At 46.9% G+C, this 24,520-nt stretch overlaps 1 protein-coding gene across 1 annotated transcript in view; it reads left to right on the top strand.

The window, feature by feature from the left end:
• The window catches only part of IARS1 (isoleucyl-tRNA synthetase 1), a 67,487-nt gene that overhangs the window by 11,133 nt on the left and 31,834 nt on the right, over nucleotides 1-24,520 (top strand). The window contains exons 4-14 of the mRNA XM_075183961.1: nucleotides 39-158; nucleotides 296-378; nucleotides 11,750-11,867; nucleotides 12,050-12,197; nucleotides 12,286-12,373; nucleotides 12,614-12,674; nucleotides 20,023-20,118; nucleotides 21,026-21,148; nucleotides 21,965-22,056; nucleotides 22,139-22,237; nucleotides 23,598-23,724. Of these exons, the coding sequence (XP_075040062.1) occupies nucleotides 39-158; nucleotides 296-378; nucleotides 11,750-11,867; nucleotides 12,050-12,197; nucleotides 12,286-12,373; nucleotides 12,614-12,674; nucleotides 20,023-20,118; nucleotides 21,026-21,148; nucleotides 21,965-22,056; nucleotides 22,139-22,237; nucleotides 23,598-23,724 (1,155 nt within the window). The remainder of the gene's footprint in view (nucleotides 1-38; nucleotides 159-295; nucleotides 379-11,749; nucleotides 11,868-12,049; nucleotides 12,198-12,285; nucleotides 12,374-12,613; nucleotides 12,675-20,022; nucleotides 20,119-21,025; nucleotides 21,149-21,964; nucleotides 22,057-22,138; nucleotides 22,238-23,597; nucleotides 23,725-24,520) is intronic.

Here is a 24,520-nt window from a genome sequence, read left to right as displayed (position 1 = left end):
ATCAGTAATAACTTCATTTTTTGTGTCTGCTCCCACAGGAATATGAGATTGACAAAACGCTGGGCATTAAAGGGCCGGAGGATGTTGCTGCGATGGGGATAGCGGAGTACAACAAGCAGTGTCGTGGGATTGTGATGAGATACTCTCAGGACTGGGAGGTACAGCAGATGGGATTTAGAGGACCATTTTGTGACCCCATAACTTGTTGTGTCCTGTCCTCCTCATATTGTTTCTGTACCATTTGTTATACCAGAAAGAAGTAAAATGCAAAACACTTTTTCCTTCTTTAACTCAGGTCAGTGTCACAAGGCTGGGGCGATGGATTGACTTTAAGAATGACTACAAGACTCTGTACCCCTGGTTCATGGAGACTGTGTGGTAGGTTTCCAGGAACATCAATCAAAACCAATATGAACAGTGTTTCTAGAACACCGCCACATTGGTCTGTTTCCCCCTGACAAATGCTTGTTACACACTTTGTACCCTGGTGTGATTTCTTTGCTACGGTTTCCCCTATATAGTGAACATCAAGCCCCAACTGATAGATATAGATATCTGTCTTCTAGCTTCCTGCAAACATACTTCTACTTGGTGTGATATGAGTTGCCACCTGCTGGTCAATTTTGGTAATACTTCATAAGATGGCAGCAGCATTTTAAATGTCGAATATAGCAGAAATGGGTTTTGTCTTACGTCCTATTGACACTGCTTGACATAGGGATATAGTAGGTGGTCCAAGGAGTCAAGGCACTTAAACAAAAAACTTGTGAGTGTAGCTCCACCCTCCCATAGGAAAAAGTATCTCGTTTAGTTTTGGTGTCCTTGACGTTGGGCACGTTTTTCAGAGCTCCTGTCCTGGATTTTTTTTATTTTTTATTGAATTATTCATTTTTTTAAAGTTTCATTTAATTTCTTCCTAAAAGGGGAGGACATTTAGCTGGGCTTAGGGATGCCTCCTAGGGGGTGGACAGCTTGCGGCCTTCCTCCACCCCAGATCCCTGAGCCGGTTGAGTAGCCTTGACCGCTATCTCACCCACAGCAAGGCTGCCCATTCATTAAATGCTCTTAGTGCAGGAGACGGCAGCAAGCTGACAGCTGCTGCGCTCGCGTCCCCCTCCCCCCTAGGCAAAGACATTTCTGGACAAGAAGGGAGACATTTGACAGCCACAGGAGGTGCCCAGGAGTTGGGCAGTGTTTTTTAGTACTTAGAGTAATTTAAAAAATTGATTTTTATTTTTTATACAGGTGGCAGCGCTGGAGTGTGTTCTACTATAGAGAACACACTCACAGCTGGGCAGCGCAGGCATTCCCCTGTCAGATGAGAGGCAGCGGCTCTCACTGACAGGGACCGGAGAGAAAGAAGATGGGTGCCTGATTGAGGAGTGACAAGCAGTCTCAGGGACCGCTGTCACTCCTCCAGCCTCCCCGATAACCGGCGCTGCCATTACAGGCATAGAGCGCCGCTTATCGGATACTGAAGACGCCGGCGGCCATCTTGGGTTCAGTCAGTCGGCGCTACAGAGAGAGGAGGAAGGGGGCTATACCAAGATTCCCCCTCATACATAGGAGGGGGGCGTCGGGTATCTTTCGCTGCGGGGACCTCTGTCCTAGAGGTCTCCACTACTCTGCCACGCTTCAAGCAAGTTCTTTTTTTGAAGATGGATAGCTGCAGAGACAGCAATTACTGAAGGGGGGGGGGGAGCTAAAGCATAGAGTTCCCCCCTCCTTCCAGAGAGAGATGGTCTTTCCTAGTCTTCTGGCGCCAAGAGAAGCCCGGGAAGAGTGAACAGAGCTGAGGGAGCAGGCACAGGACACTGCTGTTGGACTTCTCCCCTTTGTGGCCTATGGGCTAAGTATCGGCTTTATTTAAACACATAACTTGTTTTTTGTGTAATAACTGGGCTAGTAAGGTTTACATTATAGTCTCCTACTTGCCTAAATATTTTATGGTGTTTAACTAATACAAGTACAACTTTTATGATAAGATCAGTTGATTACTTGTTATTTCACTCTGTTCTCTCCATACATTACTCTCTCTCTCTTTACTCAGCTAGATTAATAATTTAGTCTGTGTGTTTGGTGTGCCTTCCTTTATAAGAATGACAGATAAGGGAAAAGGGCCCTATAGCTAAATATTTCACATGTTCAAAATGTCATGTAAAATTACCTTGTGGGCAAAAGGACCCTTTGGCGCTCTGCCCTGCCTGCGAAGCAGGGTCTCCCCCTGCGCAAACCCAGCAGATTTCAGCCCCACTGACAGAGGAACCGGCCTGGGTGGCCTCCCTGACACAGTCGGTTTCCTCGCTAGCACAGATGGTTTTTCAATTTAACCAATTGCTATCTATTGTGGCTACTTCGGTGGCTAATAATACTAGTACTCAGCTGGGCCTCCCTGTTACCACAGGCTCTATTGGAAAGTCTTTACCAGGACCTTCCTCTTCTCTTACAGACCAAGCCCCTGTCCCCACAGAACCGGCGTGGTCTACAGCTTTTATTAGGGGTTTGAATAAACTTAACCAGTTGCTTGATTCCCCAAACATCCCGCCTACTAAAAGAAAGAGGCCTAGATCTGATAATCCCCTTATGGTCCTTTCAGATTCTGAGGAGTGTTCTGAGGATGAGGGGGCAGATTTTTCCGATCCTGACCAGGTTCAATCTTTGGAACAGGATGAAAATTCCAAAAGCCAATTTATTAATGATTTGGTTTTAGCGGTTAGGCAGGCGTTGGACCTCCCAGAACCGGAGGATCCTACCCCTAGAGACAGAAGTCTCTTTAAGAAGGCCAAAAGGAAAGCTAGCCGTTTCCCCCCTTCTGTAGAACTTAAAGACATTGCAAAAGGAGCATGGAAACAACCTGAAAAAAGGTTCTCTGTTACCAGAAGGTTCTCTTCCCTGTATCCCTTGCAGGAGGAAGATGTAGTTCGCTGGGAGAGTATTCCCAAAGTGGATGTTCCTATAGCCCGATTGGCAAAACACACCTTACTTCCAGCTCCTGGTTCAGCGTCCCTTCCGGATGCCAATGACCGAAAAGTTGAATCCGAGCTGAAGTCCATTTTCGCGGCTGCGGGTTCTTTCTTTAGACCCAGTTTTGCTTCAGCTTGGGTTGCTAGAGCCATGGAAGTATGGGCAGACCAGCTGGCAGAGGCCTTACAGGACTCTGATTTACTCCCCCTAGCTTTGCATTTGAAGGAGGCATCGGGGTACCTTTATGAGGCGGCCCAAAACTCTGCAGCCGTCTCCTCTTCTATTCAGGCGGCATCTATTTCGGCTAGAAGGACGCTATGGCTGAAATCTTGGGAAGGAGATGCAGAATCAAAAAAGTCTGTTGAAACCATTTCTTTTTCAGCAGCAGGTTTGTTCGGTCCGGAATTAGATACCTTGATCTCCCAGGCAACGGGGGGCAAAAGCACTTCCTTGCCGGTATTCCCTAGTAGGAGCCGGAACCCTCGGGTCAGCTCCTTTCGTCAGCCCTTTCGGGAGACATCCTTGTCTAGAGGACAGTCATTTAGAGGTAAACAGCCTAATGCTCGAGGCTCCTCTTCTAAGGGGAGATCCTCGTTTTCGGCCAGGACTCCCAAGAACCAGGAGAAGCCTGCGTCCTGACGACCACTCGGTTCTCCTGGAGGGGGAGCCAGTGGGGGGTCGTCTGTCTTTGTTTCAGAAACAGTGGGCAGCGTCCTCCCAAGACTCTTGGATTCGGGGCATTATATCAAGGGGGTACAGGATAGACCTGCTGGGCCCCATACCTCATCGTTACTTCGTAACCCCTCTACCCCGAGATCCAACAAGAAGACGGGCAATACAGGATTGTGTCGCCTCTCTTCTTTCGCAGAGAGTTATCTGCAGGGTCCCAGACTACCAAAAGGGACAGGGGTTTTATTCAAACCTGTTCCTTGTCAAGAAGCCGGACGGCTCCTTACGACCCATCTTAAACCTAAAGGGCCTCAATGTACACTTAAAGGTCGACAGATTTCAGATGGAATCTCTGAGGTCAGTAAACGGTTTGGAGAAAGATCAATTTATGGCTTCCATAGACATAAAAGATGCATACCTCCACGTTCCCATTTGGAGCGACCATCAGTCCCTCCTCAGATTCACAGTGGGATCTTCCCATTATCAGTTTCGAGCCCTCCCCTTCGGCCTCTCCACTGCGCCAAGGGTTTTTACGAAGATCATGTCGGTGATGGCAGCGCGTCTTCACCTTCTAGGAGTTCAGGTCGTGCCTTATCTGGACGACTTGCTCATCAAATCCTCCTCAGAGAATTGCTTGTGTTATCACTTGTCCCTTACCTTGGCGGTTCTCAAGGGCCACGGATGGCTGATCAACTTAAAAAAATCCCAGATGGTTCCGTGTCAACGCATGGTTTTCCTAGACCTCATTATGGACACCAGCCAGCAAAAGGTGTTCCTGCCTATCGAGAAGATCGCTTCAATTCAAAGCATAACATCCCAGGTCTTGTATTCTCCCAGCCCCTCAATCCACTTGTGCATGCGACTGCTTGGAAAGATGGTGGCCTCCTTCGAGACCATTCCTTTTGGTCGAGCTCACTCTCGTTGTTTACAGTGGGATCTGTTGACAAAATGGTCAGGATCCCACCTACGCCTAGATCTCCCGAGGATCTCTCTATCCCCGAGGACGAGAGAATCACTCCAGTGGTGGCTGATTCAGGATCACATGACAGTAGGCAGATCCTTCTCTCCATGTTCATGGATCATAGCCACGAAAGACGCCAGCCTGAATGGTTGGGGGGCGGTAATCCTACACCTCCGGCTCCAGGGCCTTAGGGCCGATTCCTGAACCGACCAATCTATAAACGTGTTGGAACTGAAGGCTATTCTTTTGGCCCTCAGGGGAGGCCAGACCCTCCTCCAGGGCCACCCTGTCAGGGTTCAGTTCGACAATGCCACGGCTGTGGCATATATCAACAGACAGGGAGGAACCAGGAGTGCAGCTGCAATGAAGATTGCAGCTCAGATCTTGATTTGAGCAGAACAATATGTTCCAGCAATATCGGCAGTATTCATTCCAGGAATACACAATTTGGAAGCAGACTATCTAAGTCGCAACCAGATGATGCCGGGGGAATGGTCACTCCATCCAGAAGTCTTTCAGTCTCTGGTTCAGAGGTGGGGTCTTCCGGACATAGACCTCATGGCCTCCAGACACAACAGGAATGTCCTCAGGTTTTGCGCAAGGGCAAGAGACCCCTTAGCGGTGGCAGTGGACGTCATGACGTTGTCATGGGAGTTCAGGATGGGATACCTGTTTCCTCCGATTCCCATGCTTCCTCGCGTTCTCAGACGAGTAAGGCAGGGCGGTCTGCCAGTAATTCTAGTAGCTCCCTCATGGCCGCGCCGAGTCTGGTATGCAGACATAATATCTGTGGTGGAAGGACCGGGGTTCCGTCTTCCGTCTCGAGACGACCTTCTTCTGCAGGGTCCCTTCCGTCACCAGAATTTACCTCAGCTCAGTTTAACGGCATGGCTGTTGAAGCCAGCCTCTGGAGGGTTAGAGGTTTTTTCTCCCAGCGTGGTGAACACTATGATGCGAGCTAGGAAGCCAGTTTCAGCTCGCATCTATCACCGGATTTGGAGAGCCTACATTAGATGGTGCGAAAATAGGACATGCCACTTGTCCTCCTTTCGCCTCCCTCGCTTGTTAGCTTTCCTTCAGGATGGCCTGGAAGCAGGTCTTATGTTAGGTTCCCTAAAAGTCCAGGTATCGGCACTTTCAGTATTTTTTCATATGAAATTAGCAGATTTGCCAGATATTAGGACTTTTCTCCAGGGAGTCTTGCATATTCAGCCTCCCTATGTTCCGCCTACAGCACCATGGGATCTCAACCTGGTACTGGATATGCTTAAGGGGCCCCCCTTTGAGCCTTTACATGTGGCAGAATTGAAGTGGTTGACCTGGAAGGTCCTTTTTCTTTTGGCTAACGCATCTGCTCGAAGAGTTCAGAATTAGGAGCTTTGTCTTGTCGGGAACCATATTTGGTTTTCCTTGAGGACAGAGCGGTGTTAAGAACCCTCCCTTCTTTCGTTCCAAAAGTAGTTTCGGCTTTCCATCTTAACCAGGAAATTGTAGTTCCGGTTTTTTCATCTACTTCCCAGTCGGATCATCAGTCTATGGAAAAGTTAGATGTGGTTAGGGCTCTGCGCATTTATGTCAAGACCTTCTCAGATTAGACGTACGGATTCCCTGTTTGTTCTTTATGATGCTAATAAGAGAAGCTGGCCAGCCTCAAAACAGTCCATCGCAAGATGGATTACGGCGACCATTAGGCAAGCTTACATAAAGGCTAACCGTCCTGTGCCGGAGAGACTTACGGCCCATTCCACCAGATCGGTAGGGGCGTCTGGGGCAGCGAGAAATGGGGCTTCTGCAGACCAGCTTTGCAGGGCAGCCACCTGGTCCTCTGTCCACACCTTTACAAAATTCTACCAATTCAATGTATTTGCATCTGCGGATGCAAACTTCACTCGTAATGCTTTACGAGCGGGATTTTCAGAGTAGTCCCACCCTTAGGGGGCTGCTTTAGAACGTCCCCATGGTAAGCAGTGTCCCCCAGACTGGATGAAAGAGAAAAGATGATTTATGTACTTACGTTAAATCCGTTTCTCTGATTCCGTCTGGGGGACACTGCGATCCCTCCCTTCTGCTGTTTTTCTGTGTGCTCTTGTTTGACTGGCCTTTTCTCCTTGGGCTTTTTGATTAACTGAACAAGAGGGGGCAGGGGGATTGTAGAGGAGAGGGGTCTGTCGGCAGTACTAAAGTTAACTAGTTAGGTGCCAACTCCCCAAGCTCCCTCCACAACCCATGGTAAGCAGTGTCCCCCAGAGGGAATCGGAGAAACGGATTTAACGTAAGTACATAAATCCTCTTTTCTCGTAGTCCATTGGGGGACACTGCGCGCCCACCCTTGCTTTGTAGTGTGTGTTGGGTTGACTGTGTTGTTTGTTTTTGGTTAACTTTTATTCGGCCCTCCTTTGTTATACAAAAACTGGATACTCTTTTCTGTGGGAGGGGTTTAGTAAAGGTGGAGCTACACTCACAAGTTTTTTGTTTAGGTTCCTTGACTCTTGGGACCACTTACTATACTCCTATGTCTAGCAGCGTCCCTCAATGGACTACGAGAGGGATTTTACGGGGAGTTTAAATATCTTGTTTTCTCTTTCCTACCATTGGGGGACACTGCGAGACATTGGGTATAGTAGGTGGGATTAGGAGTTTAGGCACTTATACATGTTTGAACCCCACATTCCCCCTCTACAATGCCCCTCCTCTCCTGCTCAGGCCTCAGTTTTTTGTAAGTGCCTAGGAGATAGGACACGTTTGTATAGGCTCCTGTCTATACTATAGTTAGAAATAGTTTTCTCACGGTTTTATTTTTTCTCCTCTTACAGGTGCAGCGCAGGGACCCCTTGTAAAAGACCCAGAGGAGTGTACACCCAAATTGGCTTCCTTTACTCTGGATCTCTGCACAGGGGAGAGAAGCATGACCGCTTCCCTCACCATTGCCGACAGTCGCGTTACCATCAGCTAGATAGAATGAGCATAGACTGGGTACACTAATCAGAGCTGCCTAGAGGGCCGCATTGGGATCTGATAGTGTCGGATGGGAGTGAAGCTTACAGCCTCTCCTCCTCCGATGGACTTGCCGGCAGATCCCCTAGGCAAAGAGCGCTACCGCTGCAGGGGCACCGACAGCGGTTGCACTGTATAACAGTGCCCAGGTCTACAGAGAGTATTCCAAGCAGCGTGTTTCCTATTATTTTCTGCAGCGTAGTGTCATACCAGCCATGGCCATACTTGGTATCGGCGGTTAGTCTGCGCATGGAGGCGGCCATTGAAGAGGTGGTCATGGGGGCGGAACTTCCCTCTTCTTGTTTCCTTTGCGGGCTTCCTCATTACGGTAGCCATTACAGGACTCTCGTTACAGCTACACACAACGCTCTAAACTGTGACCTCTCTGTGCCTCTCCTATCTGATAGCACATTATCTAATTGTTACTTTTGATGCAAATAGCTGGGCTTTTTGTCTTTATGTTTTGAAGGTTTTGAAGGGGACAGAATTGTTTTAGAGCAAATTGTCTCAGGGTGCTAGTGACAGGGGCACATGTGCTCGCCAGCTCACAGGGGTAAGCATAATATTTTTTCAGAAGTGGTTCAAGGTCAGGATCAGGATTTGGTTCATTCCTCAGCTGAGGATGGCTAGATGGATCTTGATTTACAGAGGAAGACACTATTAACTTTGAGGATTCCACATCCACCCACAGAGTGGATAACCTCAGCCTAAGCATCAGACTCACTTTAGGCTTTGCGGAACTTGAGCCTGCGGCCCCATCCGCACTAGCCCTATTTAGATGACCCTTTACTCAGATGATGGTCATGGTGTCTGATTCTTGGCAGAAGCCAAATATACAAAATTTCAGGCTGGGCAGATTAAATCGCATTATCCTCTTCCGGTAGAGGAATTGGTTAAATGGGCAGAGACCCCTGGGGGGTTGTCTCTAGGGGCCCCCCTAACAAGAAGGGTGACCTGGTCCTTCGTTCAGCTTAAGTGGCGACAGGCAGTTTGTTTACATCCAACATGTTTATAACTTGGATTAATAAAGCCATCCAGCTATGGTCAGAGCAGTTAGCCAGAGGATTCCTGGATGACGTTCCAATCACTTTTGCAGAATTACAGACTAGTATCTAAGGGTACCTCTCTTTTTGTCAGCTCCACCAGGCCACGACAGGGACGGTTTCAACCCTTTCGTTCCCTTGTCTGGGGTCGGGGTGCCCCATCGAGTGGTCACTCCTCGGCTCCCTGAGGATCATATAGTACAGGCAGAGGTACATTTAGGCAACGAGCCTCTAGGCCGGCTTAAATTCTCGAAGGCAAGTCGCAGTTCTCTGGTTTTGCATGTCCTCCCTGCACACAGTCATTGCAGGCAGGGAACAGGGAGAGTTCCTGGCCTTAATAGAATTCAAGGAGGTCTTCTTACATGCACCAGTGTCTTTTTCACTTTGCTGTACAGAATTTTCACTTCCAGATCAGGGTACTGCCCTTCGGTCTTGACACCGGGCCTCAAGTGTTTCTGAGGTAATGACTCATGGCTGGGCGACTGCGCTCCCAGGGAGTCACAATAAAACCCTATCTGGACGACCTCCTTCTGAAGGCTCCGGCAGCTTCTCTGTGTCCCCAACAAGTTCTGGAAGAGCATAGCTGGGTTCTGAACCTACCTAAATTCTCGCTCAATCGGGCATAGCAGATGCGTTTCTTGGGCCTCTTATAGATTTGACCCAAAGGGTCTTCCTACCGGAGGACAAGGTCCTCTCACTTCAGTACAGGACCAGTTTTGTCCTGGCGCGGAGAGAATTTTTCTCTTCAGTTGCATGAAGCTTCTGGGAACCATGGTATCTGTGTTCAAGGCAGTACCATATACGCAATTCCACTCTCGACCTCTCCAGAGGGAGATTCTTTAAAAGGGGTCTGGCTCCTACGGACATTTGGACATATCATCTCTGTCCAAACCCATTTGTCTATCCCTCTCATGGTGGTTACCAAACACAGTCTGGAAAGAGGCCAGTAGTTTCATCCCTGGACCCTGGTCTGTAATAGGATCCCTCAGGTTCCAAGGTCTTTGGTCCTCTCAGGAAACGGTTCTTCCAAATCTATGTCCTGGAGCTTTACGCTGCATAGGGTGTTGCTTCAGGCCCAGCAGTTCCTGACCAGGAAACCTCTAAGGATTTAGTCAGGCAATGCCACGGCTGTGGCGTATCTCGTTCATCAGGGTGAACACTTAGCTTGATGTCAATGTGAGATACGGCCAGGATTAGAGCTTGGGCGGAGCGTCATGTTCCCATAATATGGGGCACTTTTATCCCTGGCGTGGAAAAATGGGAGGCCGACTTCTCAGTAGGCAGGCTGTTCACCCAGGAGAATGTTCCCTCGACGGAGACGTCTTTGTTCTGGTGCAGCGTTGGGGCACTCCGGACTTAGTCCTCAGGGCGTCTATACTGATTTTTCACGTCCCCCTTTTATTGCTCAAAGTCAAGATATCCTCAGGGGGGATTCTCCGATGCCATAACGATTCCGTGGCACTTCCGGCTGGAGCACCTGTTCCATCCAATTACCATGCCCTCACGGCTGCTAAACAGGAAGTTAAAAATTCTGGTAGCTCCTCATGACCTCGCAGGTAAGGTTCTCATACATTCTGTGGCTGGCGGCGGCGCCTTCCTTCAGTGTACCAATGCGACCAGATCTTCTGGTTCAAGGGCTTTTTCTTTGTCACTCTTTCGATCGTCTAGCTTTGACAGCATGGCTGTCTTAGGGCCAGAGGTATTTTTGCGCATGAGGTGGTTGGTACCTTGAATAAAGCCTATAGGGCATCTTCTTCAGCCATTATCATCGGGTCTGGAAGATGTACAGCTTTTGATGTGAATCTCAGGGTCTTTACACATTCCAGTTCTGGCTCCTTAGGTTGCTTTCCTTTTTACAGGCCAGTCTGGATAAGGTACTCCGCCTTGGTTCCTTCAGGGTGCAGGTCTCGGTGATCTCCATCTATTTCAGTGCAGGTTGGCAGACTCTGGAGATGTTCAAACTTTTCTTCAAGGGTTCTTCAGGTTCAGCCCCTTTCATCCTATGGAGCCATGGAATCTCAATCTGATGCTCAGAGCGTTTGCCTTGGTCCCTTTTTGAAACGCTGGATTCTGTGGATTTAAGTCATCTCACATGGAAGGAGGTGTTCCTTTTGGACATCGAAGGGTGTCTGTGTTGGGGAGGCTGGTTGCACTCCTCCATTCTTTTTTTTTCCATGAGGATATAGCGGTGCTTCGCACCAGGCCTTCTTTGTTCTGAGGGTAGTGTCCAAGTTCCACTTGAATTAGGAGATTGTGGTCTCAGCATTCTGTTATTCTTCCTTTTCGGATGACACTTTACCTCCGTTGGAGGTGGTTTGTGCTCTTCGGTGCTGGGTTGACCACATGGCCTCTGTCCATAAGATTTAATGAACTCTTCTTCCGCTTCGATGCTCAATAGCGGGGCTGGCCAACTTCAGATCAGTCTTTTGCCCGCTGGCTCACTTCCACCTGTCGGATGGTATCTGTGCGTGCCTCTCAGCCTGTTCAGGTGACTGAAAGCTCACTCTGCCTAGGCGGTGAGTATTTCTTGGGTGGCACGTCATAGTGCTTAGGTACAGCAGATGTGCAGGGTGGCAACGTGGTCATTTGTTCAAACCTTCTCCAGTGTTTAAAGGTTGCAGGACTTTGCATCCAGTGAGGCGAGCTTTGACTGCAAGGTGTTGCACGCAACCGTTCCAGAGCAATCCCTCCCTTAGAGGCAGCTTTGGTATGTTCCCAATGTCTCGCCGTGTCCCCTAATGGTGGGAAAGAGAAAAGAGGATTTTATCTCGCCGTAAAATTTTTTTCTCTGACTCCATTGGGGAACACTGCGCACCCAATGTCTCGCACTGGCCCCTAATGGAGTCAAAGCAACAGATTTTACGGTGAGTAAGAATCCTCTTATTACTGCAGCATGCAGATTAATCTGGACCTCTAACTTATTGAGATTTATGAGTAAGCACAGGGATATTCCTGAAAGACCAGAGCTAAGAAACTCTGTGTTTCTGCAATCACAGTCAGAGTTGTGCTTTCCCCTTTCACATCCTGTCTAACCTCTGGAATCCATCTTACTCAGCCTCCCCATTCCACGCCCTACATGGCTATTTGTTTTTAACTGCTGTTTCTCTTTGGAACTCAGGTGGGTGTTCAAACAGCTGTATGATAAAGGACTGGTGTATCGAGGCGTTAAGGTCATGCCATTCTCGACTGCGTGTAATACTCCTCTGTCCAACTTCGAATCCCACCAGAACTACAAGGTATAGATTGCATTCCAGATATCTCCTTTATAATAATTTCAAGGTGTGAGGTATAGAACCATTCAGGACTGTAATTGATGACAAGATAATGTGGTGAAGACTTTACTATGGTAAGAGGCCACAGCTGGCTGAGACCCTCTCTTCTTTCCAAGAGCTCTTACTATCTTTGTTGTCTATCTCAGGATGTTCAGGATCCCTCTGTAATAGTCACTTTCCCATTACTGGAAGACCCAACCGTTTCACTTGTGGCTTGGACAACCACCCCGTGGACCCTCCCCAGCAATTTGGCTCTTTGTGTTAATCCAGAATTGATCTACATCAAGCTGAGAGGTGAGAAACAATGAAACTGTTTTTGTCAGTTCTCCCTTTACAACTCCAGCGAATCTGCTACATACAGTATAACCTCTTACTTTCCTAGATAAATCCAATGGAAACCTCTATATACTGATGGAGGCCAGACTGTCCACTTTGTACAAGAGTGAAAATGAATATGATATTTTGGAAAGGTACCAGGATCCTCTTCTCTAATGCGTTTTAACAGAAGTTAAATTGATGTATTCTTTGCTGACCTTTTGTCTTTGGTGCTGGTTTTTGTGTTTGTCAGTCGCTCAGAAATGAGCATTGTTGTCTTACTAATTACATCCTGCACAAATTGTATTTTCCCTACAGTACTGTATCTCAACACATGTATAATAAACATTGTAAGAGAGATGACCTTCATATTTAATTTCTGTTCTCTCCAACAGGTTTCCTGGCATTAACCTTAAGGGAAAGAAGTATAAGCCATTGTTTGACTATTTTGCTAAGGTACAAACTGTGTATTTTATCTGACAATTCTTACCTCATGTGTCTTTCCACTTTCTCCACCTGAAATAGATCTGCATCCAGTAGCAGGGAAAGTAATACAGTTCTCCCTCATTGTGTTGCCCTCCTTTTTCTCCTGCATCCATTGGGGAACACCAGGTACATTGGAATATATTGTAGGCATGCGGGCACTTTAAGACTTAACAGTTCACTGTAACTCCTCCCCCTCTAGAACCCCTTTCCTGATAGGCCTTCAGTTTAGTTCAGTGCCCCAGCGAGGCAGGGTCTCGTTTTTTTTTTTGTTTTTTTTTCTTTTATTTTGCAATTTATTTATTTAGTTTTATCTGTGTGTTCCAGAGTGGCATCAGTGGTCTTGCCATAATGGCGGTTGACATTGATACAGTGCACAACATGGACAGCTGTGTGCAGCTAGGAGCAGTGGATCAGAGGTACCAAAGCGGAGGCTGCCTGGGCTAGGTCTGTAGCCAAATCTATGGCTGAGATAGTTTAGCTAGTCCGTTCCAATAGTGGGACGGTCTTTCCCAGGTTCCCTCGGGCACCTCTGGGAGTCTGGTGCATTCAGCACCTGTAGTGCCAGGCCATGGTCCTGTGGCTGTAGTCTCGGAGGAAGCTGCTTGGGTCAGAGGTGTAGTGACTTCGGTACATGGCCTAGTGTCAGATTGTGACTGACTGATCTTACCAGCAGGAGGGCGAAGTGCTTGTTACGTCAGATGTGTTGGACTCCCCTCTGGGAGAAAGTCACCTCTGACCGTCGGGATGGATACGGGCTGTGTGCAAGGTGTTAGACATCCCAGAGGTAGCAGTCGCTGAGACTGTGGAGCTTGCTCTGTTTAAATGGAGTTCGAAAAGCACTCTTATTTTCCTTCTTCCTTCTTCCTCCAAGGTGGATGATTTGTTGAATGAGGATTGGAACTCGCCGGACCAGAAGTTTGAGGCTGCTGTCCTGTTATTCTCTTCCCTCTAAAGATATTGGTAAATGGGAAACGCCTCTTATGATACTCCTGTAACGTGGTTGTGAAAGACACCTACCATCCCCATTCCTAGTGCAGCCACGCTTAAGGATGGTCTGGACCGTAAAGTCGAATGCATTCTTAAGAAGGCTCTTGCCACCACAAAAATGTACTTAAGGCCCACGTTGGCCTATGCATGGGTGAACAAGGCATTGAAACGCTGATCTGAACAGCTTTCTTAGGGCTTGTTAGGTGGCAAGCCTACAGGAGTGGTTTGCAGAGTCTTCTGCCAAGCAGATGACATGACAGGCGTTTTACCCATCCAGGTTCTGCTGTGGTTGGAGCCAGTCTACTCTTTCGGGGTCAATGGTTTGTTCACCACAATACCTGATGTATCTCACCAGGTTGGACCTTGCATGCATGTCAGCCTTTGTTCTTGGGGAGCTGTGTTTCTTCATGCCTGCTTCCAGTGTCTTTGGACCTTGGAGGAACCCAAGCTTTCAAAGAATGTGTTGGAATTTTTTTAGAACATCTGGCTTTAACGGCATGGCTGTTAAAGCCATGACACTTCAAGCTAAAGGATTGTCTGAGCGTGTGGTGCAAACCAAATTTCAGACTAAAAATATAGATAAATTATCATCTGACCTAGAAGATATATATTGTCTCGTATGAAAGGAAGGCTGGACGCTGTCAAATATGACTCTAATGCCAGATGTTCAGACAGTCTTGCAGGGGGTGCCTCATATACAACCCCCATATATTCTTACAGTAGCTCCTTTGGATTTAAACCTGGTGTTGAATGATTATTATTATTATTATTATTATTATTATTATTATTATTATTATTATTATTATTATTATTATTATTATTATTATTTTTTATTTATAGGGCGCCACAAAGTATCCGTAGCGCCGTACAAGGACAAACAATGGCACAGTACAAGTAACAGTAAGCACTATAACTCTGGGGGCTCAGGCACAGCATGAAAGAGAGGGAGGGAGGGGAAAAGTGAGTACAGGCAGGTAACTATGGCCCAAGAGGGTGGGCACGGATGACAGGTTGAGAGTCACTGAGGGGAGCGGAGAGAAGCGAGAGGAGACAGGGCAGAGGGACTGAGAGGAGGTGAGCTGAGTAGCTGGAGAGCGCAGTTAAAAGTGATGGAAACAGAAGGTAGGAGAGCCCTGCTCAAAGGAGCGAACAATCTAAAGGGAGGGGAAGACAGACAGACACATGGATGAGACGGAGAGACGGGAGGAAGGGGGAGAAGGGAAGAAGGGATGAGAAAGAGAGGTAGCCGACCGGTGGGAGTTTAGGCATGAGACTGGAAGGCTTTAAGGAAAAGGTGGGTTTTTAATGTTCGTTTAAAAGAGGACAGATTAGTTGAAGTTCTGATGGAGCGAGGGAGCTTGTTCCAATGGAGGGGAGCGGCGCGGGAGAAGTCTTGGATACGTGCATGAGAGGAGGTAATCAGAGGGGAAGAGAGGCGACGATCGTTGGACGATCGCAGTGAGAGGGAGGGAGTGTGAATAGAGATAAGGTTAGAGATGTAGGGAGCAGTGGAGTAGGCGAGGGCCTTGTAAGTCAGAGTGAGGAGCTTGAAAAGGATTCTGTAGGGGAAGGGGAGCCAGTGAAGGGCTTGGTAGAGTGGGGATACAGAGGTGGAACGGCGAGAGAGGAAAATAAGCCTAGCAGCGGCGTTAAGTACAGATCTAAGGGGAGCGAGATGAGAGAGGGGGAGGTCGATAAGGAGAAGGTTGCAGTAGTCCAAGCGGGAGATAATCAGAGAGTGGACGAGAGATTTGGTGGCATCCTGGGAGAGGAAGGGCCGAATGCGGGCAATGTTGCGAAGCTGCAAACGGCAGGATTTGGCGAGAGAGTGAATGTGAGGGGCAAAGGAGAGGGAGGAGTCGAGGATGACACCTAGGCAGCGGAGTTGGGGAACAGGGGAGATAGATGAGTTGTCAACAGTGATGGAGAGGTCAGAGGGGAAGGAGGTACGAGAGGGAGGAAAGACAATGAGTTCAGTTTTAGCAAGATTGAGTTTAAGAAATCTAGAGGACATCCAGGAGGAGATGGCAGAGAGGCATGCGGATACCCTGGAAAGAAGGGAGGGAGAGAGATCAGGAGAGGAAAGGTAGAGTTGAGTGTCATCAGCATAAAGGTGGTACTTGAGGCCGAAGGAGCTGATGAGTGCACCCAGAGAAGAGGTGTTTAGTGAGAATAGTAAGGGTCCAAGGACAGAGCCCTGAGGGACCCCGACTGGAAGGGAGGAAGAAGGGGAGAGAGAATCAGAGGTGGAAACAGAGAAGGAACGGTCGGCAAGGTAAGAGGTGAACCAGGAGAGGACGATACCGGAGAGACCAATGGACTGAAGGGTGTGAAGCAGGAGGGGGTGGTCAACGGTGTCAAAGGCCGCTGAGAGGTCAAGGAGAATCAGGAGGGAGTAGTGGCCCATGGCTTTAGCCGAGAGGAGATCGTTCGTAACTTGAGCCAGGGCAGTTTCAGTGGAATGGAGGGGGCGGAAGCCTGATTGGAGAGGGTCAAGGAGGGAGTGTTCAGAGAGGTAGGTGGAGAGACGGTTGCAGACAAGTCTCTCGAGTATTTTGGAGGCAAATGGGAGAAGGGAAATGGGGCGGTAAGCTTAGCAGCATTCCCCATTTGTACCCTTGGACTCTCTGGACTTGAAACTCCTTATGTGGAAGACTGTCTTCCTTTTGCCCATTTCTATGGCTAGAAGAGTTTCAGAGCTGGCAGTTTTATCCTGTAAGTCTCCTCTTCTAATTGTTCATGAGGACCAAACTTACCTTCCTTCCTAAGGTGGTGTCCTGGTATCACATTAGTCAGGGTATTGTCATCCCGTCACTGACCAGGTGTCGGTTTTCAGAGGATGAGGCCTCTTTGTTCTTTGGATTTGGTCAGAGCTTTGTGTACTTATTTGCGTAGGACCCAAGAAGTGCACAAGACTGAGGATATTTTGGTGCTCTGATGCGCACAAATGGGGCTGTCCAGCCTCTAAACTAACACTTGCTCAGTGGATTATGGTTGTAATTTGTCAGGTTTATGTTACGGCAGGGCAGCCAGTTCCTGAGAATCTTCAGGCTTGGCATGGCACCTCGAATGAGCAGCTGTCAGGCGTCTACCTAATCCTTTGTTCACACCTTTACCCAATTTTGTAAGTTCAGCCAGGAGGACTGAGTGGCTGTGTTCCTGGGATGCTGATGTAGAATCAAAGCAGTCCTTGCAATCATTTAATTATGCGGGCTTGGTACTTTTTGGTCCGCAGCTGGATGACATGATCGGTCAGACTAAGAGCACCTTCCTTCCTGTTAATGCAAACCATGGCGACCTAGGTTTGGATTGTTCCGTTGGCCGTTTTCGAGGTGACTCGACCACACGTGGGCTATTCAGAGGTCACTCTGAGGGGCAAGTACTCCTATTTCCTGAGGCGTTCAAGATCTACAAAACCTGACAAGCCTGTAGCCTGACGGGGTTCCTCCCCACCTCGCGGGAGTGGGTTGATGCCTGCTCTTGTCCCGAGATCAATGGGTGGCTTACTTTCAAGAGTAGTGGATCACTGGGATTATGCAGTGGAGTTACATGATAGACCTTGAAGGTCGGCCACTTTTCCATCATGCTTCTGCATGACAAAGGGAAAAGATTGGCTGTTCCAATCAATCATTTCTTTCTGCGGGAGTCATCTACCAGGTCCTGACGGGGTAGAGGTTTCTATTCAAACCTCTTTCCGATTCCCAAACTTGATGGCTCCTTTCGTCCCTTTCTAAACCTGAAGGCTGTAAATCTACATCTCCGGGTGAACATGTTTCGCATGGGGTCCTTGAGGTGAGTGATCAACGGATTAATTCCTGACCTCCATTGACATCCAAGATGCTTCTCTCCAAGTGCCTATCTGGGAAGGACAATTTAGGGCTCTTCCTTTTGGCCTTTCCACAGGTCTTTTCTAAGATCATAGCTGCATGGTTATGTTCCTTGGGAGTATGCATTGTCCCCTATCGGAACGATTTCCTCATAAAGTTAGGACCTGATCAGAACCAGCTCAATCTTTCACGGACCATAAAAGTGCTGGAACAACACTAGTGGATCCTGAACTTCCCAGTTGGTTCCCTGGCGAATGGTGTTCTTTGGCCTTATCTTGAACGGAGCGCAGTAGGCTTTCTTCCAAAATGACAAGGTGCACTCTCTTAAGGCCACGGTGAGGAGAATCATGAGTGGAGTGGCCCTTCCATCCTCCACCATATGAAGCTGGTGGAGAAGATGGTCTCCACCTTCAAAACTCTCCCGTATGGTCGGTTACATTGTGGTACCTATTGTCAAACTGTTCGGGATCCCATGTCTAGCTGACCTCTCAGATGCTCAAGTTGTCTCCAAGACTCTCCATTGGTGGCGGATCACTTGATGGTGGGCAGGTCCTTTGCCCTGTGGTCCTGGATATTGGTCACCATAGATGCTGGTCTTCAGGGCTGGTGAGCCTTTGTCTTTCACTGCTGCCTCCAATCATCTTAAAGTTCTGTGCCATTTGCCAGCACTACAGGGGGCTCAGTCGCACCATCAGTCGAGCAATGTCACGGCGTATGTCAATTGGCAGGCAGCACGAGGAGTCCAGAAGGGTGAAAGGCGACCCAGATATTGTCCTGGGCGGAACAGTTCATCCCGACAGTATCAGTAGTGTTTTCCTGGGTGTGGAAAATTGGGAGGCAGACTTTCTCAGTAGACATGCTGCCAGGGGAGTAGTCTCTCCATCCAAAGAAATTCCGCTGATTGGTCCAGAGGTAGGGTCTTCCAGATGTGGACCTCATGGAGTTGTACCGCAACAGTCAAGTGCCCCAGGTTCTGTTTCAGGACAAGGGAAACCATGGCGTGCGCGGTGGATGGGATTTCCGCTTGGGATCCCTCCTGCCCACACACACATCAGGATGCACCCTCTGGTTCTCTGTTGGCTAGAGCAGAGAGGGCTTCCTGTGTTCCTGAATGCCCCGTCAGACCTTATACAAAGATGTAGTGCACATGACAGGGGGATTTGGGGTGGCATCTGCCTCCTCGTGATGACCTCCTGCTACAGGGTCCCTTTCAGCACCTGGACCTTCCTTGGATGGCTTTAACGCCGTGGCTCATGAGGTTCAGGGATTTGTCTTCCAGAGTGGTCAATATCATGTTGAAGGCCAGAAAGTCAGACGGGATTCTCCTTTGTTTTGTACAAGGCTAACGAGGAGTTGACCAGCTATATAACAGACCATCACCAGGTGGACAATATCCACAATCGGGCAGAATTATGGTAATTCAGTTCAGCCTGTGTCTGGATGTGGGGGTTTCTTGGGCTGCATGCAACTGGAATTCAGCGGAAACTGTTCTGTTTTTGTGTCTCCAGATGTGAGATTTGGCTGTAAGGTTCTACATGCTGGGTCGAAGGAGCATTCTCTCCCTTAGGGGGTTGCTTTGGAATGTCCCCATGGTAGCAGTGTTCTCCTGATTGGATGAAAGAGAGAAGAGGATAATTATACTTACGATAAATCCATTTCTCTGATTCCATCTGGGGGACCCTGCGTCTCCTCCCTTTCCACTCTACTGCTATTGGCTGGTTGCAAGTTGTTTCTGGTTACCTTCCTTGGGGCTTTTCAATAACACTGAGGAGCAACAGGGGTTGCAGAGGAGAATAGTTCTGTCAACAGTTATATTAAACAGTTAATTATCTAAGTGCCAACTCCTGTGTCCCCTCATAAAACCCAATGGTAGCAGTGTCACCTAGAGGGAATCAGAGAAACAGATTTATCGGAAGTATAAAAATCCTCTTTTTTATTTTATACTTGCGTTAAATTAATTTCCCTTGGTCCATTTGGAGACACCAGGCACCTACCCTTGACGCTCTAGTTTTCTTTTTGTGTGATGTTATATTTTCATGATGATGATGTTGTTCTTGCAGCCCCTTTGGGGACATGTACTATCAAATTTGTGCCCCGTTTTAGAATATTGTTGTTGGGATATGACTAATAACTTGATTTATCCCAGATTCTCTGCATCATTAGGAAAGAGGTGAGCACATTATCCAGGAAAATGGATAATATGTGGAATACACGGAGTTACTTAAAGAAACTGTAATTTCAGATAAACAGTCCCACAGATGTCTATTGCAGATCAGTATTTAGTGTTTCCCCGCCTCAGAGGCTACTATCCTGATCAATGTGGCATTGTGATGCTATATCACCATTATATTATATTCCAGCCAAGCTGTAGAGTCACACATTAATTTCCACTCACTGACTTTAAATGTGCATTGCCTTAATAGCGCCAATTCAGGTTTTGAAATGTCGATTGCTGAATGGTCGTCTTATGAATATATGTTGACACTAGTTGTTCTTATTTTTAGGCAGCAGAGAAGGGAGCATTTACAGTTTTGTATGACAACTACGTGAAGTCAGAAGAAGGCACCGGGGTGGTACATCAGGCTCCATACTTTGGTGCGGTGAGTAAGAGCAGTAATTCCATGAAGGGAATGTGTTTCCTTGAACACCACTTGGTGGCAGCAGCACATCATGTTTGCATCAGAAATAAGTGTAAATGTGTGAAATTAAAAGCCACAGCCACGTTTTTGCAGTTGGCTGATTATTCTGCTTTTGTGATGTGTTCCGGAATGGTAGTTGTGCCTATGTAGCAGTGATTGCTCTTATTGTCACTGACGCAGTGATTGTCACTGTGTCATTTATCCACATGTCATGATTTGATTGCAGTAGAAATCTCACTGGTGAGAGTTTGGCATCGGTAATCAGGAGCAAAAACTAGAAAAGAGATGGTGGGATCCTGAGATCCTGCGTTTACCAAAAATAAAGCCACCTATTACACTTGCCTGATGCCTTTTCTGTGATCTTCTTCCACTTTCCAGACCTAGTTGATTATGGGTATGTAACTCCACTAGTTGCTGAGAACCAGTCAGACAGGAATAGATGGACATATGACCCGTGGCTTTCAGTAGCTGCGGTGTAACATCTGGGTTCTGCTTAGTGTGCATCTTGTTTATTATGTGACCACTTACTAATAATATTCATTTCAATAGCACCCATCACCTTAGGCAATGCTGTAGAGAGAATATGTAATTATTCACATTAGTCCATTTGATCACAAGACAGTTAATCTACCAGTATGTTTTTGAAAAGTGGGAGGAAACCAGAGCACCCAGTAAAACACACACAAACCGGGTGAGGATATACAAACTCCACACAGATAGAGCCCTGGTAGGTATTGTACCAATGGCCCAGCGCTATGAGGCAGCAGTGCTAACCACTGTGCAATTTCGCTGTCCATATCTGTCATTAGTAATGCCCAGCCCTCATTGCCAGCTTTTACCTGGGCTAATATTTTTTCTTCCCTCTCAGGACGACTATAGGGTCTGCATGGACTTCAACATCATCCAGAAGGACTCTGTGCCCGTGTGTCCCGTCAACGCATCCGGCTGTTTCACTCAGGAAGTGACTGACTTTGCTGGACAGTATGTCAAGGTTGTATTAACGAGGCAGAGTAACACCTATGAAACTAAACATATATTGTTACTGTCTGAAAATGTCACAAATGTATTTCTCATTCATCCTATTTTGGGGACGCTGCTTCACCATAGGGTATAAAGAGCACTGTGCTGGCTAAATTATAACTAATTTTTACCAGGCATTTAGCAGAAGGGTTTTGCAAACAAAGTTTTCAGCCTTCAGTAGAAGGGTTATCTATAAAGTGAAGAGCTTTGGAGCAAGCAGTACACATAGCGCCACCTAAAGACCCACTGAATCTGCAGCTAAAGTCTTCAGCAATTCATCTCCCAGCAGTGGATATCTGTACATAGGAGGCAAAAGGTACCTTAGGAGGTGGATCCTCTCCTATAATCGCTCAGGGTTTTGTCTTGTGCTGCAGAATAATATAGTTCTTGCTATGGACCTGCTTTTTAATGGACTTTTAGTTTGTTTCATTACAACTGGTAAATCCTTATTGCATTTATTTATTGATTACTCCTATTGAAGACAATGGAATAATCTCTTGTAGCCTCTGAGGAGCATCAGTCTCATTCTTCTCCTAAATTCCACATTCATGTCCCTCCTCTGTATGTCCAGAAGAGTATATTCCTTCCATGGCACCTGTTCTATAGAATGTCCAATTAAAAATGTAAAATTAAATATTGCACCTTATTTCATTGTCTGGTATTCACTGATTAAACATCAACAGGCAAAAATGATTTCTTTCTGTTCTTTGCTAAGTCTAACAAATGTAGCGATTGTTTTATTTCCTACAAACACCAGTTCTTGTGAGCATCATGTCTGTATCCACAGGATGCTGATAAAAACATTATAAAGCTACTGAAGGAGAAAGGCCGCCTGATACACAGCAGCAGCTACAAGCACAACTATCCGTTCTGCTGGAGGTGAGGACCCTGTAATATCATACTGTGAATGCAGGATCCTATTCCTCTCAGATAACGGTGTCTTGTCATGATCTTTCCTCAGATCAGACACTCCGCTTATTTACAAAGCTGTTCCCAGCTGGTTTGTACGAGTGGAACACATGGTGGAGAAGCTGTTAGAGAACAACAGTCAGTGTTACTGGTAAGGAGAACCACAGTTTGTATTTATACCCCCATAAGCCTCAACATTAAAACCACCTGCCTAATATTGTGTAGATCGTCCTCGTGCCGCCAAAACATCTCTGACCCATTGGGACATGGACTCCACAAGGCCTCTGAAGATGTCTTGTGGTATCTGGCGCATCCCACAGATGCTCGATCAGATTGAGATCGGGGAAATTTGGATGAAAAGTCAACACCTTGAGCTCTGTCATGTTCTTCAAACCATTCCTAAACGATTTTTATACCAGGCCATCTTATCCTATTGCTCTATGTCCAGTTTGGGCGCTCACGTGTCCATTGTAGGCGCTGTGGACACCATGGGCACTCTGACGAGTCTGTGGATACACAGCCTGATACGCAGCAAGCTAAGATGCACTGCGAGCTGTGACATATTAGTCTATAGTAGGTCTTCTGTGGGATTGGACCAGACGGGCTAGCCTTTGCTCCCCAAGCGCATTAATAAGCCTTTGGCGCCCATGACCCGATTGTCGTTTCATCAATTGTCCTCTCTTGGTACTAGACACTGCATACCGTGAACACTCCACTCTGAACCATTTGTGTGTATGAGATATCTGTATCTGTGTCACACTATACTCTATGTACTGCCCTGTGTCCGTTTATACTACCTGGTTCTTGTACAAGCTGGTTATGCAGCTATATTTACAGATCATATATTTTGTATTTTGGAAAAGTAGGGTAAGCTGTATGTTCATTTGGTTTAATTCCTCTCTTTAGAGTATCGTCTGGATTTGGACAATATGCCCTGGAGGATGTAAAGAATTGAAATAACGAATCTAATTAGCTTCTCGTCTTTGGCTTCCCTGGGGTCATTCCATCGGCTAGCAAAAAAAGGAGGCCACAGTGTTTTATCCCAGCTTATCCTGAGGGAATGAGAATAGGTTGCTGTACTATTAACCCACTTCTTACACCGTCTGGGGGGTGTCCTATTCCCGCACCTCTCCGTGCAGCTGAATTACTTCCCTAATTAGTTTTGTAACTAGTTTCAGAATCTGGTATTAGAAATGAAGAGGAAAACTTTGTGTTCTGGGCTTGTAAATTGTCCAACCCAGAGAAGATACATTGTAACTAAGCCAAATGCATCTCAGTCTACCGAACTGCTCAGCCCTATTTGTAGTTATATGAAATCAAGGAGAAAACTGTTTGTTTTCTACAGTGTTCAGGCAGCGTCTTGCAGCCATAGTGGTAGATCCTCTAATGGATGGGTTCATTCTGCCGAAACCTTAGTGGATCTATCCGTAATAATCCTTATGAATTAAGACCATCTCCTCGTTTTCTTTAGACTGAACACCTTGTTGTTCCTGTTTTCTGTCTCTTGTCAGGGTACCCGAGTTTGTGCGAGAGAAGCGTTTTGGGAACTGGCTGAAGGATGCCCGTGACTGGGCTATATCCAGGAATCGATACTGGGGCACCCCAATACCGCTGTGGGTCAGCGAGGACTTTGAAGAGGTTTGTCTAGAATGTTAAATGAAATTAGATATTTCTTGGACTTGGTGGAAAACATCCTGACAAAGGCTGGTGGACAATGACGTAGCTGGGGGCTGCCTGTTAGGTGGTATGAGCTTTTGTATTAAGAATGTTTTATATATTTTTAACATACACAAAGCTCTATTTAATAATTACATAAATTGTTGAAATGCTATGTTCCTCCTGGAGTGAATGAAGGGATAAGTTAGATTTATGGTGTTACTGTGTGTGGTGAGTGTGTCATTTACTTTTCTGTTCACATGACACCGACATCATCTGAGTCCTCTAGTAAAATGAGCCAATGGAGTTGTACAATCTCGCTGTATGTTCTGTTTGTGTTTCCTGTTAGTCACCTCTGTTCAATGAGACAGAGAACAGGCAGACTTAGTAGTTTTGTAGTGATTAAATAATCCCTTTCTGTAGAAACTGTAATTTTTCTGTAATTCGCGAGGTTGGCTTCATCTGAACAGTACAAGTCATCCCAAGAACTAAAGAAATTTCTACAACACAATGCAATGACTTCCTAGTATTATTTGATATGACTACATCCATGACTTCACAAACATGGATATCAGTAAGTGGTGCTATGGGCAGCACAATCTAGCTGACGAGTTCTGGACCCCGTCCCCTTAGAATTCTCTCCAATAGCCATTTCATCTATGTGGGCCAGACTCTTTCTGTATTGATCTGTTTACTTCTGAGTTATGCAAAACCTATTTGGTTATGAAAAAGGAAGCTGGAGTAGTGTCTTTGATGGACCGGCCAGCCAATCGCAGGA

This window comes from Mixophyes fleayi, chromosome 8 (genome assembly GCF_038048845.1).
Source record: "Mixophyes fleayi isolate aMixFle1 chromosome 8, aMixFle1.hap1, whole genome shotgun sequence".
NCBI lineage: Eukaryota > Metazoa > Chordata > Amphibia > Anura > Limnodynastidae > Mixophyes > Mixophyes fleayi.
The sequence above is the reverse complement of the archived record's forward strand: the minus strand, read 5'-3'. Positions and strand labels throughout refer to the sequence as shown.